This window comes from Ascaphus truei, chromosome 5 (assembly GCF_040206685.1).
Source record: "Ascaphus truei isolate aAscTru1 chromosome 5, aAscTru1.hap1, whole genome shotgun sequence".
NCBI classification, from domain to species: domain Eukaryota; kingdom Metazoa; phylum Chordata; class Amphibia; order Anura; family Ascaphidae; genus Ascaphus; species Ascaphus truei.
In genome coordinates, this window is record NC_134487.1 from 171,038,413 (window position 1) to 171,054,303 (window position 15,891).

Sequence of the window (15,891 nt, forward strand, 5' to 3'; positions counted from 1 at the left end):
CACCTCGTGTGTTCCCCGCCACTTCCCCTTCCCAACACATCGTGTGTTCCCCGCCACTTCCCCTTCCCAACACCTCGTGTGTTCCCCGCCACTTCCCCTTCTCAACACCTCGTGTGTGTCCCGCCGTTTTGCCTTCCCAACACCTCGTGTGTTCCCCGCCGCCGCTTCCCCTTCCCAACACCTCGTGTGTTCCCCGCCGCCACTTCCCCTTCCCAACACCTCGTGTATGTCCCGCCACTTCCCCTTCCTAACACCTCGTGTGTATCCCGCCGCTTCCCCTTCCTAACACCTCGTGTGTTTCCCGCCACTTTCCCTTCCTAACACCTCGTGTGTTCCCCGCCGCTTCCCCTTCCCAACAACTCGTGTGTTCCCCGCCGCTTCCCCTTCCCAAAACCTCGTGTGTTCCCCGCCACTTCCCCTTCCTAACACCTCGTGTGTTCCCCGCCACTTCCCCTTCCTAACACCTCGTGTGTTCCCCGCCACTTTCCCTTCCTAACACCTCGTGTGTTCCCCGCCGCTTCCCCTTCCCAACAACTCGTGTGTTCCCCGCCGCTTCCCCTTCCCAACACCTCGTGTGTGTCCCGCCATTTCCCCTTCACAATACTTCGTGTGTGTCCCGCCGCTTCCCCTTCCCACACACCTCGTGTGTTCCCCGCCACTTCCCCTTCCCAACACCTCGTGTGTTCCCCGCCACTTCCCCTTCCTAACACCTCGTGTGTGTCCCGCCGCCTCCCCTTCCTAACACCTCGTGTGTGTCCCGCCGCCTCCCCTTCCTAACACCTCGTGTGTGTCCCGCCGCCTCCCCTTCCTAACACCTCGTGTGTGTCCCCGCCACTGCTTCCCCTTCCCAACACCTCACGTGTGTGTGTCCCCCGCCGCTTCCCCATGGTACCTCCCAGTGCATGGTGGGATTGTCCCCTTTATGATTTATTAGGTACATATGGGGCTCCTCAATTCCCCAGTCTAACACTGTTCCTACTCCCTTTGGCCTTGTCCCAGGAGGATAAAATGGGCACCAATTGGCCAACAGAAGTCTCATGAAGGCGCTTCTTATAAACTGGCTCAGGCAGTTGCAACTAAACCCTTCACAGGCAGATGAGAACTGCTCGGCCCACCCAGTCTGCCCCTTTTACCAGCTGCTGTAGGACCGCAGATCTAGAACTGGATCCTCAGCTTTCTTTCATATATTTTTGTTTTAACGCTTAATTGGATTTTCATTTATCAAAAAGCTTGAAGCAAACAAAATTACAGAAATTAAAAGAAAAAGATCCAGCACAACATTTAATCAATAACACAGAACAAATCAATCAATAACACAGAACAAATCAATCAATAACACAGAACAAATCAATCAATAACACAGAACAAATCAATCAATACAAACAAAGAGAAAAATAAATTGCGTCACCAGAACTTTATTCTAATAAGATAGATATTTATCTCCAGATCAGTAGAGGTAAGTATAATTCAAAATACCTTTTCAGGGACTTAATTTGGGATAACAAGAGGAAGACTAGGACCTTCGCTAATTTGTTTAAGTAGAAACCAGTCTGTGGGCCTCATGTACTAAAGTCCGATAGAAAAAAAAATCGCCAGGGATTTTAAATCTCCATTTTTGACAGCGTTGCTATCACCGTATGCAGAAAGCCCCGAGTACCGGTGATAGACACATTTGCGAAAATGGCGAGTAGCCGGCGACGAGATGATTGACCCTCTGAAAAGGGCTCAATGGGAGAGGTGATTCTGCTGCAGAGAGAGAGCCGCCTCTCTCTGCACAAATCTCGGCGGAAATAAATTATTTTTATTTTAAATTTTATTACTAGTGTACATGAGCAGGGGGTCTCCGGTGCAGAACCGCATTGATTTCAGGTCCGGGGACCCCCTGCTTCCCGAGATACAGGCCACGTTATAGGGTGCAGGTATCTCCTATGCATGTAAATTTCCCGCGTCACGTGACTGGGACATTTACATGCATAGGAGATACAGGCACCCCATTACCGGGCCTGTATCTCGGGAAGCAGGGGGTCCCTGGAGCTGAAATCAACGCGGTTCTGCTCCGGAGACCCCCTGCTCATGTACATTAGTATTAAAATTTATATTAAAACTATATAGTAAGCACCAATACACAACCCCCCCTATGCCCCCACATAAAACCATTATTTATTTTAACACACGATAACATAGGCCGGCGGGGGTGTCCAGGGGCCCCATAGGGGTCCCCGCAGGTATCCGGGGGTCCTCGGGTGGTCCCCGCTGGCCTGCGGTACCATTCGTGTTTAAAAAATAAAAAATAAAGATGGCCTTCAATTCAATAAATACACCTGTACCTACAGTACAGTAATGTGCAAAATAACTATTATCCAAATATGGATAAACTCAATCCAACGCCATCCACCGTGAAGATCCAGAACAGGTAACCAAATTCTTCAATCTTTAATCTTCTCTCGTCTTCTTTCTTCATCTGTGATTATTTCTTTATTTTCTGTCTTTATCTTCTGTCGTCATCTGTTAATCCAATAACCCCATGTTAAATCCATGATGTTGTCTCGTCATCTTCTTGAGCTCAAATGAGACGCCCCGGACTTAAATATTGCCTGTGACGTCAGATTTGGGCAGCAAAAGGTTCCCACACCATCTGATCAGCTGTGAAAACAATGTGCCTTTTTTTTGGTGATGTCATGCCAGCCAATCAGAATGGTTGTGCTTCATTTCCCTTTAACATGACAACACAAAATCCAACATGGCTCCTGTCACATGGTACTTCAGCCAACCAGATTATGAGAACTATATCCCCAATCGGATTGGTTGTAGTAGACCATGTGACAGTTATTCTCGGGAAAGGATCTGACGTCATCCAAAGGGAGTCACGTGGTCTACTACAACCAACCAGATTAGGGATATTGTTCTCACAATCTGATTGGCTGAAGTACCATGTGACAGGAGCCATGTTGGATTTTGTGACGTCATGTTAAAGGGAAATGAAGCACAGCCATTCTGATTGGCTGGCTTCAATCCCTTTACATGACGTTGCATAAACAAACAAAAAAATTTAAAAAAAGGGCACATGGTTTTCACAGCCAATCAGATGGCGTGGTAACCATTTGCCGCCCAAATCTGACGTCACAGGCCATATTTAAGGCCAGGACGTCTCATTTGAGCTCAAGAAGCCAACGGGTCAACATCGTGGATTTAACATGGGGTTATTGGATTAACAGATGAAGACATAAAATAAACACAGAAGATAAAGAAAATAAAGTAATAATCACAGATGAAGAAAGAAGATGAGAGAAGATTACAGATTGAAGAATTTGGTTACTTGTTCCGGATCTTCACGGTGGATGGCGTTGGATTGAGTTTCATGAAGTCACGTACGAGAGCATGCTGATTCCCCAAAATTCAGAGGGCCAACGCTTCGAAAGGTAAGATAAATATTGAATGTATGTACTTTTATTTTTACAGGTTTTTTGTTTGGATTTTTTTTAAGCTTTTCATTGCCCTTTGACTACTAATGTATTAATCTGTGCCTGTTTAGGGTGCAGATGAATACAGTGGCAGCCAATGCATTTTTGGCCAAATGCATTTCTTCTATTGTCTCTTATATTCTCTATTTCTGTTTATTGTTTAGATTAACCTGTTTTGAATTGTGATGGCTTGTGTATTTTTTTGGGGACAGATTTGTTAGCGTGTTTATTTAATGATGTATTTTGTTGGCTACTGGTTTTCATTTATGTGTTGCCAGTGCTTGTATTAATTAATTGTTGTGTTGCTTACTGCTGTAATGTATTAAATGTATTGTTTGGCTAGTGGTATGATTTATGTAATTACTTGCCTAGTGGTTTTAATGATTTTATTGAATGCATAGTGGTTTTATTTATTTAATTGATTGGTTAGTGGTTTAATTTAGGTAATTGATTGGTTGGCTAGTGCTTTTAATTTTAGATTTTGGGGATTTAGATTCTTGCTGTATATGTTTGATTATTGTGTATTTTGGACATTCATGCTTTTGTATTAGGGTGATCATTGACTGCTATAGTAGCTTATCATGCCCATATTATTTATTTATAAAATATTTTACCAGGAAGTAATACGTTGAGCGTTACCTCTCGTTTTCAAGTATGTCCTGGGTATATATTATATGGGTATGATGTACTACTATGCCACTCAATGGGTACAGAGTGGGTATAGTGGGTCTGGGGTGGGTGCTTAGGCCTCCTGGGTGGGTAGCGGGGGAGGGTGGGTTAACCCCTTAAGTACTATAGCAGTTATTAACCATTACGTTGATTAAGGGGCATGGGGCCATTAGATTGTATTTTTTAGGTATTCTTTCTGGCAACGGAGGACATGGCCCTGCAGTATGCCGACGAGGACGCCCTTCATAATGGCAGGGGTAAGTAGAACGGTTTTATTTACTTTATGCTGACTGCCTAATGTTTTGTTTAATAATGGGCAAATGATCTATAATCCATATCTGAATAATAGTTATTTTGCACATTACTGTACTGTATGTGTTAGGGGGGGAGGTGTATTTATTGAAATGGAGGCCATCTTTATTTTTTTTACAACACGAATGGTACCGCAGGCCAGCGGGGACCAGCCGAGGACCCCCAGACACGCGGAGACCATCCGGGGACCGCCACCGGCCTCTGGTATCAATCCTGTGTATAAAAAAAATGAATTATGGTTTTATGTGGGGGCACAGAAGGTGGGTGGGTTGTGTATTGGTGTTTGTTAAATATTGTAATGGTTATTGGTGGCCTAGGAGGTGGGTAGTAGGACTGTTGAGTGTATTTTTGTTTATTGTGGGTAGCGGGGGTGGGTGAAGGGGGTAGTAGCCCCAAGAATGGGTGTTTAAGCCTATCGGGTAGGTAGCAGGGGTGGGTTAACCACTTCATTACGTTAGCGGTTAATACTGCTAAGTCCACACGAAAGCCCCCCCTGCAAGGCCTAAACACACACCTAGGGCCAAATACCACCTTCACCTACGCCCGCTACCCACAATAAGCATGACACTGATGGTTAACCCCTTCATTACCTTAACAGTTAGCCGCTACGATAATGAAGTTGCCTGTAAATGCATTTTTCATGCATCTGATTCATGCCGGGGTCTCCGGTGCTGGTATTAATGTGTATCAGCTCGAGACCCCCGGCATCAATGCGATGCAGGTAAAATGCATTTTTTTTCCAAGTGCCGTCTCGTATCGGCAGCTTCTCACCACCTTCTTGCCAACTTTTCCTGGCGGGGCGATTTGGAGAGAAATTCTCAATTCTAGAGCGGCGATCAGCCTCGATAAGCTGATCGGGGCTACTAGAATTGAGCGAGTTTGAAAAACTGCCGATAAGTGCTGATATATGACTTATCGGCGCGTTTGGCAAATTTTTTCCCCCGGCAAAATAAATTGCCGAAAAGCTCTCTTATCGTCGACTTATCAGAGCTTACTGAATAGCAGTGGGCTTTTTTGGCGATAAGGTGGCGATAAGTGGCTTATCGCTGCCTACTGCATAGGACCCTATATCTGATAAGGTCGTAATAATCGTATTTCTCAACGGACAACCTGATTTTTTTCAATTAATTTTTTCCTCTTGTAAAAAAAAGTATCCAGTTTTGGAACAAATCACTGCATTTATTATTTTCACTGACACAAAAAAACCTATTGTTTTACTGATTAATATTGGGAGGATTTTGCGTTAACAAAGACAAGTGTTACTACTGTTAGAAACGTCAGGGTCACATGCCACTCACAAGATTAGAAAGTTGTTTTTGTAGAAATCGTAGGTGACAAAGCAGAAATGGTTTCACTTATCAGGATATGTGATCATATTCCTTATATGGGCATTACATTAGTTTAGCTGTATATCAATTGCGTAATATAGCCAGTGATTTCGATATATGCAAGCTGTTGAGTGTTTTGAGGTTCAGACCAAGCCTGTGAAATTGTATCATTTTGGTATGCTTGCAATTGCTTGTAATAAATAATGACTCGTTTATTCTACTCTTTTTTTGGATAAATCAGGTTCTCACTACCACACAATTGAACATACGTTTTCGACTTGCTAAAAATGTAACATCTAATACTGGCCGACTATATTTATTTCAAGTACAAGTTCTCCGGCACCAAACAAAACAGTTCCTATACATGTAATTCGGTTCAGGATTGCAAGTCAGCAGATCTTTTGCGTCATTGGACCCCGCAGAACATGTGTTTAAGGTCCGGATTTCTGCACAAACATTTAGGACAACTTTCGTCTGTGTTAGGATAAGCTTCAACATACATTCTCAGTGAGATATATGTTCAATGTACAATGCACTATATTTACATATGCTCCATGTACAATGCACTATATTTACATATGCTCCATGTACAATGCACTATATTTACATATGCTCCATGTACAATGCAAAACTAAATTGTCCTGAAGTTTGAAGCTTTGACCACTTTCTGAACATTGTTAAAGCCTTTAAGATCGGTACCATCAACAGCTGGAAGGTCTAAACTCCATTTGGTCGCCATTGGTTCAATAATCCAATCTCCATACCTTTCTTTAAACAAATGTAAAATTGTTGAATATTTGGCTTGCTTTACAAAAATCTATATTTTCCTCCAAATTATTCCGCGTTCAAAAAAAATCTGGATTACCATTTTTTAAATAGTTTTATGTAAGGTCTGGTTGGCAAAAAGGCAGACATGCTACTGGGGTAACTGGAAGTCTTGCTTCAAGTCTTGGGATTGGTGGACACTTATTTAAAGAATCTAAGAGTTCTTTTTACTTGTTCTAATCCAACTCTTTCCTGTTAAAAAAGGTGCAGAGGTTATACCCTGTGGAAATGTCAGGATTTCCACAAACTGGTACAGTATTTAGAAATGTAGCTATTTTAAGCAATCCTCCTCTGTTATTCCAAACTTTTATGGGATCCTGGAAGAACATATTTTTCATATTTTTAAGAAGGAGGTTCGTTTGGCAAGGTGATACGTATCCTATCTGGATGGGAAAAGCTATGGTTAATTCTTATTACCATGTAAACTTCTCCCCAAATCTCATAATTTAGCTACAACATGTTACGTTAAAATATTCCAGATTCAGAAAATGTATTTCACGTCTCTATCCATCTGTAATGTAAAGAAACTAGTTGTATAAGTTTTTAAGGAGGGGAAAAAAAATTAGATCTTTCCTCTTAGGTAGTGAAGATAGTATTCAAAGTACATTAGCTATTTTTAGAAGACTAATTTATTTTAGAATCTATTTTTTTTTTTAAAAGCGATTCCATTCTTTCAGCTCCTTAATCATCTTTGGTCTGATATTTAACTCATATAGTTGAAAAATTTCGGTGGTTAAAATTATGCCTAAATATTTTGTTTTACCCATAGCCTCTACTAAAGGATATGTTCCCATACTAATAACCGTGGACTTTCCTGGCAGCCATAACCATATTTTGAACCCACAAAATGTGGCAAAAGCCTTAATTTTTGGAATAAAAGAACCAGAGTTTAAGGATGGTCAACAAGTACATAGTAACATTGTCCGCCAATAGAGCCAATATTTGATAACTATTCCCCGAATATTTTCCTTTAATCGATGATAGCGGGGCAAGCACTAGCACAAATAAAAGAGGCGACAATTGACAACCTTGTCTTGTCCCTTTACTCAAATTAAATGGTTTGGAAAGACTGCCATGACCAAATTAAAGATGCTGTAGGATTCCAGTATAAAACTTTACAAAATTACCCGTTACAACTAATTCTCCTAATGTATTGAAAAGTCTACTCGTTGACCATATGGTTGTGCTTTATTCAGCATCACGGCTAAGAATAAAAGCTGGGTCAGACAAATTGGTCTTATACATCATTAGCATTATTACTTCTAGCATAGTAGCGTTGCATAATTGCGAACATCTTTGTTATATTGGCAGTCAAATGTCACAGCAGAGGGAGCCTACTAGCAGGTGCCGATGGTTATGCCTGCTGGAGGCACCTGCCAGCGGGTGCGCTCAGATGTGCCTCCTAGAGGCGTAGGGCCCTACAGATTGGGAGTCCCTGGTCCCTTGACTCACTGATAGCAGTCCAGGCTTTTCCACAGTCGGCGGCCCTGCCCCTCAGTGAACATGACCTAAATCTAGTTTTAGAATAATCTTAATCCAATTTTATAATATATATGTGATTGTATATGTTCCCTTGACTGCGCTCCATCAAATGCAAAGGCATAAATAATAATGAGATGGAAATAAAAAATACAAAGCGACAAAAAAGGAAGAAAATATAACGGTAAGAATGTGTTTTTTTCCATAAAATAGCGGAACATGTTAACGAACAGACTTCCTGCAAATGAAGCCCCCTCACAAGTAGACTTCTTTTTTGCAAAGTGCAGCAGCAAATACGCTACAATGATGGCTTTGCTGACCACCCCCGCCCCCCTTAACCCTCAGATAACAACACCATGGTTAACTCCATTTGTAGTTTAAATAAAGTTGAGAATTATTTTCTGTTTAAAAACTTTGCTGGAGTAATGTTGAACGATAAGATTTGGTTTCCTTTAAAACTAAGCTTGTGTAGCCACCTGCATGCTTGCAATCAATGTACTTTATCTTGAAACTTTAGCAGCTTGATCATGGTCAGTTTATTTGGTTTGCCCTTTTTGGGCCTGCTGTGCTCTTGTTCTAGCGACAGCAGGCGTTGTCCCTGTTCAAGGCCGCGCAGCCCTGGCAACTCTGTCAAAAGGCAAATGTGAACGTCTCCTCGTTTGTTTGCATTGCCACAGGAAAAAAAGTGATTGTTCTCTAATTGTTTGTCCGTGCTCTATTTTACTGCACCACTACTTTTGCCAACATCCCATTATTTGCCTTTTGCAATTGCAGTATTTTTAGCGATTGGTGCTCTACTTTCTTTTCCGGTAATCCAATATTTTGTTCAAGAGCTGGAAGGCAATTTTGTGGTCTCAAGATTATTCTTAAATTCTTCAATGACTTGATTTAACGAATCCAATCTCTCTTGTAATACAGGCGTCATCATCCTGGAGACAAGTTTTGCAGTTGTGGCGTCTTGCGCATGCGCAGGCTCGGCCACCGTCACCTGCTTTTTCTGTAGCATGTCCGCGTCCTATATAGCAAGACATATTTCCATAACCTGGCTCCTTGCGTACAGCAGGACGACTCACATGGCGAGTTCAGACATCTGTACGATGTCCTTTTTAAGGGACGGCCTGAAAAACCCAGCAGCTCCATGTTTGCTCTCCTTGTCGCCATACCGGAAGTCCCTCTTTCTTTCATATATAAAGGCAAGCTACACCCTCAACATTTGAAATCCCCCGTTTTTTTAATATTGTATATATATTATTGCACTTATTTAAAAGCATACGGACTTTCCGAATGTTGGCCTTTTTTTTGGGAAGGAAATCTCTGTTTGTAATGTCCTTTATGGTACAGGAAGTTCTAGATGACAGAGCAATGTCATGTCACCGAACTTTTAACTCTCCATAAAAGGAAGCAATGTCACGCAATGATCTAGTACAGGGGTGCGCAAACTTTACCCCTTGCGCACCCCTGCCCGCTCCTCTGCACCTCTCACGAGATCCCCTGCTCGGCCCTGGAATCAAATGACGCACGGGGCCATGTGACGTCACGTTGCCCGCGGCGTAATTTGACGCCAGGTTACCACGACGACGCGTCGCTGGAAGGGAAGTGTGTTATAGAGGCATCGCGCGACCCCCGGCATTTAATTTAAATGCCTGGGGGGAGAGCGCGGGACCTCTAGAACTACAACGCCGCCCCCCCCCCCCCCCACCCGAAAATCTAGCAACATACCTATTTCTGGGGATAGCAATGGTAAAGAAACGCAGTCTGAAATGAATATTTTATATTAAAGTCACAGCCTTTCATACATCCCCGTCTACTCTAACCAGAAGGTCCCTGTCACAGTAAGAACCATAAATGAAAACTGGACAGCAGAGATGCACAGAACACAGAGGTACACAGAGGAAACTGAAGTCCTTTATTCATTGATATAGTAAACAGTTATTACCTTACATGTAACTCTTTTAGATTCATTGTTGTGTCGCATTCCTTTAATATACCTTTGTGTCTATTCCTAGCAGTTCTAAATTATTTATTGTATTCGCCTCTACCAACTCTGCTGAGAGTCTGTTCCATGAATCCACCACCCTTAGTGTGAACTTCCCCTCAGCTTTCCACCTTCCAGGTTCAGCCCAGGACTTTTTCCAGCATTTCTCTGTCCCTCCTCAATATTAGCAATACAGAAAACAACAGAGCACAATGCCAACGGAGCTATATAAATAGTGCATTTTGTGCTCAGGAACTTCAGTGTACTAATGGCTGTGACATGTTTAGGGGGTCAGTTCCCCTAGGACTAGAGTGTACTATTCGCAGTGGCATATTTAACAGGTCACATTGGGGTGATTGATGTTTAAAGAAATTAAGGGGAAAGAACAATAATTACCAGATAGCATTCAAATGAAGTGGACCCAAGGAAAATAGCAATTGACTAATTTTACCACAAGAAAGAAGTGAAAAGTTTACATTAGGGAGAACTGAATCTTTCAAAGCATTGATAAGTTATAATAAAACGTAAAAAATAAATAAAAAATGTGCTTGCTATGTAGCATTGCAATAATAAAGGGAATAGCAGGCTTCATGCAACCCACCTGCTCCTTCTTGATTTTCTTCTTTGGCACGGTGTCCGTGGACTTCTCCGATTCCGATCGAGTCCGATTGGACCTTCTCTGTTGCTTCTTCTCGGAGGCTCCTGACAAAGACAAACTCGGTTGTGCATTAATCCATTAAAGGGTCAGTCCCTCCCAGGACCTAAATGACCCACAGGCAGTGACTGAATTATGTATGCCTTTTATGTGGACATGTGGGGCGTTAGAATTCCTTTAGCTACGTTCCTATGTGTTGAGCAGGACCTTACGCAGACACCGTGCCTACCCCATCACTCCTGCCTGCTCCTATATGTCCTCTGGCAGAAGGGGGATGGGCTGACAGGTTGATGGAACACTTTACTGACATGCACCCCCCTATTCCAGCTCCAAGTGCAAAGAACACATTCTTGATTACCAAAGTGGTCCAAGACAGACACATGTTCTATTTTAGCTGTGTGCACTTTATATCTTAAAACCCGTTCGCTTCAAAGTATTGCAGGACACTCTGGCAGCAAAGGAGTTACGAGTGCAATTTCCACAGTGATGCCCTTTTCAGCATATTTACCAGTCTCCTTTTTAGAGCTTTTTCATTTTAAAAGCCCGCAGTAAAGTGTCCACATGGTAACTCCTGCTATTTATGTTCACCTTTTCCACTCCACCAGGCACCAAAGAGCTGTTTTCCTTACAGGCAACAAAATATCTTCTCAGTCAGATGGTCTTATCATACGCTTCTCTAACAAGGCTCTTTGAAGCCCAGTGATGTGACTAAGTGAGAAGGGCTGATTAGTAGAGATGGGCAAATTTTCCGCCTAAATCTGAATCCAACACGGATTGGCCAGGTCCTCAGAGATGCGAATTTCCGCGGATTATTCTTAAAAAAAAAAAAAAGCACACGTTCATTTAAAAAAATTAAAAAATTAAAAAATTTTTTTACCATCAGTAAAACTCCCAGGCGGATTGCAAAAATCCACTCAAATTCTTAAAAATCCAAAGTCGAATTTGTGTACCTGAAATATGGTTTTTGTGTGGTGGAGTTCAGTTTTAGTAGTGTCTCCAATTGTATCTACATCCCATCAAACGTCCCTCCAAATAAATTAGGGAAATTCGTCAGTGCTGAAAAAGGAGCACATTTGAAGTACCCTGCTATGCAAAGTATTGCCATTAGCAGGGGAAATGATTTTGAGAAGAACTATATTGCATTAGCAAGCCTATGGCACTTTGTGAGTGACTGGAATGGTGTATTGGTGTCTGACCCAACCGTATTAGAACCCGCACAACCTCTGTTATTCGAGACAACAGCTCTCGCAGTGTGAGCTAAACCAGCTGATGGCTAGCACCACTGTCACAGTATACCTTTGAGCTCTACTTCTCATTGAGTGCTCATACCTATACAAAGTATAGCAAAGCAATGTACCCTCTTCTGGGATAGAGACGCATATCTAATCAGCAGACTTCTGCCATGAGAAACCCTTCTGGCACGGGAATAGACATTATAGTCCATTTATTTGAATAGGCTGTAATGAAGCACTGAAGGTGCCTTATGGCAGAACACTCATGGGCCACAGTACATATTATTTGTACTGGAAGCCCATTCAAGGTTACAATCAACAAAATAAATATCCCTTGGAGATATGCTAGTAGAAAGTTACAATAGTGCTACCATAACAACTGGTTTAGCTCACACTACTAGAGCTGTGGCCTAGAAAAGCAGTGGTTGCGGGTTCCAATCCTGTTGGGTCGGTCACCATTCCAGTCACTAGGTGCCGTAGGATTTCCAAACAAACTATATTGAGTTGACAAGCCTTTTAGGAAGTGTGGAATGGGAATCATTTAAATATACTTTGCATAGCCATAATGTATTTGGAGGGAGGTTTGAGGGGATATAGAGATATAGGAGATATAGAGATGTAGAGATATATACATACATACACACAACTGGAAATAATACTTAATTTAAGTCGGCCTCCTCCAGAATGGATTTTTATAGTACCAAATCCGCAGACGGATTTTGATATGTGGATCGGATTTAGGTCAAACGAGCAGTGGAAATCTGCAGATTGGAATCGCCCATCTCTACTTATCAGCTATAATGGCTGCTAACAGGAGGAAACTTAGCAGCTAAAAAATTTTAGCCCCCAAATCCAAAACCAAGAAATGCTTAACAATATATATGGGTGTGTGCGCACACACACGCACACACAATAACTTTATTTATATAGGGCTTTTCTCCCAATGGGACTCAAAGCACTTCACAGCTACAAAAAGGTAAAAAAGAAGACAACATTTAAGGTTATAAGAGCGACCAAATACAAGGAAGGATACAATACAGGATGGGGCAGTACTGTAGCTAATAAATCCTGGACAGGTTGTGGTTCATTAATTAAATGCCTGGGTTAACAGGTAGGTTGTGAGCCTATTTTTATAGTTTTACATGGAGGGGGCCTCTCGAACTGTATGTACATGCGTACGTCTTATTGAAGATACAATAGAAGCTGCTTTAGATAGGAGCTATGGATCAGACCTAAACGAGATACAGTAATATAATGACAACAATACCAAAGCCGAATTAGGCAATTTCCAGGTTAAAGAAATACATTGTTTAATAATTATATTTCTGGGATTGAAAACCAGTAGATTTGACTGAAGTTTGTGGTACAAAACAGGAAGTAAATTGTGCCCGGTTAGGATAGAAAGCTGCACAAGCGGTCATGAGAAGAGGATCCCTTAAAAAGAGCAATCCAAGCCGTTTTTATTTTTAATACAGGGGTCTCCTGAGCTGAAACCCGATCACTCTGCTCCGTGGACCCCCTACTGCAGGAGATACGTCCGCAGGGGGGGCCGGGAACCATGCAGTTTTATGCCCCCGGTCACATGGGCCAATAGGAAGCTGAACCAGATTATATCACGGCTTCCTATTGGCCCGCAGGGCCCCGGAGCTTCGAAAAGCAGCCACGAGAGTCCTGGAGTGGCTATCGGCAGCCCCAATGTAGGCAAGTACCTCCGGAAGCAGGGGCGCACCGGAGCGGAAATTAATGGGGTTCAGCTCCGGAAACACCTTGTTTCAATCCTGTGTTATTATTATTAATAATAATAATAATAATAATAAAAAGGGGCTTGGATTGCCTCTTTAAAGAAGTAATTCAAGCAATATCCTGCATGGGTTTTTTAAAATAAAATCAGTTCTGTAGTATTAGATAATACTTACTGCATTTTTTTTTTTGTAATTCAACTCTTAAGGCCATATTTTATTCGTTTTAATATACCGAGTATCCTGTGATTTCTATTGCGGGGTTTATCCCACCTCCCCAGCAGTGCAAGATCTTTGCAACACTTCCCTGTTTGTGATCATTTGTTGCCAATCTTCCCAGCAGTTTCAGCTACAAACTGTAACAGATGTTACCGTGGTAATATAAAAATACATTGTAGCTGCCGAGTGTTACACTGTCTGAAGGGTTGATTTGAAACTGAAAGGCAACCATTTAGTGAACCCTGGGAAGCAGGATCTTTGCCGATCATTTACGGGAGAATTAATCAAATCGTCAGCTTAGGTAATTCGTTTTCAATGAAGGTAACGAAAGGCTGCATATATTAAAACAAAAACAAAAATATCTTTTTAAGTGCCACTTAGATTGCCTTAAAGATATAATGGGGGATTTTTCAGGCAATGTCTGGAAAGGTTTTGCAACGTAGAAATTGTGCGCGACAAGCCCGAGCAAAGTATATATGTGGCTCCATTAGGTAGAATTCCAAAAATTAAAAGCAGCAAATATGAATAGACCCTGGGTATTTATATGGTGCTGTTTAGAGGGAGGGTTTAATGGGTCAGTCCCACATAAGACATAAGTGATCTGTTTGATTGATAAAAGGATCAGTACCAGTTGAGACCAAAGTGACGTAATGCTAGTGACGTGTTTAAGGGGTTAAACGGTCAGCCACATAGGATCCAAGGAAGCCAACAGCAGTGACGTTTATTTGGGCTAAATAGGCTTCACAATGCGTTTGCAGGCCCTACTGGCATTGAGGAGGTTCAAGAGACACTTCCCTCTACTCAATTTCCCAACATGTAGTTTTTGTTGTTGAAGCTTTTTTTATGCGATCCACGTGGCTTAGATCGTTTCATTTCTAGGCTATATGGTATGTCGCAAAAGCAGGATAAGATTCAGACATCGAAAACCAGGATAACCCTGAGCTAGGAACTTACCGGGTAGTGGGACAGAGGCACCAATGACAACACTACGCTCACATGTAACCATGGACTCCACTGACTGCAAGCAGATGTCTGAGCACCACTATCAAGGGGGTGATGGGAGACGCTGGGCTCACATTCCAAGAGAGATGCCATCAACTTCTAGGGGTCCCATGTAAAGGACCCGAACCCAATAATAGATAAATAATCCTTAAAAAGAAAAGGCATATGCGGTACCAATGCAATGATAAGAATCTCGTGCGTGAGAGGCCCTTTTTACCTTGCAAGAGGGAGCGATCACCGACCCTATTCATTTATAGCATTTCCATGTGTGAGACACACTCTTCTCACATAAAAGGGGCATGAGCTTGACTCTGAGCTATAGGAATCTTGTGTACGAGAAGTCCTTATGCCATAAACGGGATGTTTCACTAATCCAATTAATTTTTTTCTAAACGGGCACCATTGACATTAAATGGTACTGTGGGCTCCCCTATGAACAGTGGGTTAATGGAACATTCCAAGAGCGAAGGGGGCAAGAACAAAATATCTATGACAAGAGCCAGAGCCAATCAGAGCTATGCGGAATGGAGAGTCTTGATTGGTAAGTCACACAGCCTTCATTTAAAATGGCAGCTAAAATCTAGGTTCGGGACACCCGATCTAGAAACTAGAACGGTTTCAAGTATTGTTTTTCAATTTCACTGTAACCATAACATGAAATGTGGGTCCGAAAGCAATGCCTTTAGCTCTTCCCACATGTGATGTCACAGTGTGGAGTTGGCCCTTCGACAGGCATAGTGCCCTTCCCCTGAATAATAGTCTGACGGGGACCAGGGCTGAGGACAGTGCTTATTCAAGGATCACGCTGAGAAGAAAAATCTTAATTACCAAAGAAACAAAAAAATGTTTCATTTAACATTCTGAAAAATCTGTATAATAAAATGTACAGCAGGGCCCTGCTTCTCGGTGCTCCGCTTTTTCGGCGATCCGCCGATACGGCGGTGCCGAGAAGGGGGCTGCCATGTCCAGAAAGGGCCGTCCAGGGGTCGCGCATG

General features: G+C 42.3%; 1 protein-coding gene across 6 annotated transcripts in view; it reads right to left on the minus strand.

The window, feature by feature from the left end:
- The window catches only part of NSD3 (nuclear receptor binding SET domain protein 3), a 152,743-nt gene that overhangs the window by 101,629 nt on the left and 35,223 nt on the right, over positions 1-15,891 (minus strand). For all 6 annotated transcript variants that reach the window (XM_075601247.1, XM_075601246.1, XM_075601245.1 and 3 more), the window contains exon 7: positions 10,651-10,751. In XM_075601247.1, the coding sequence (XP_075457362.1) occupies positions 10,651-10,751 (101 nt within the window). The remainder of the gene's footprint in view (positions 1-10,650; positions 10,752-15,891) is intronic.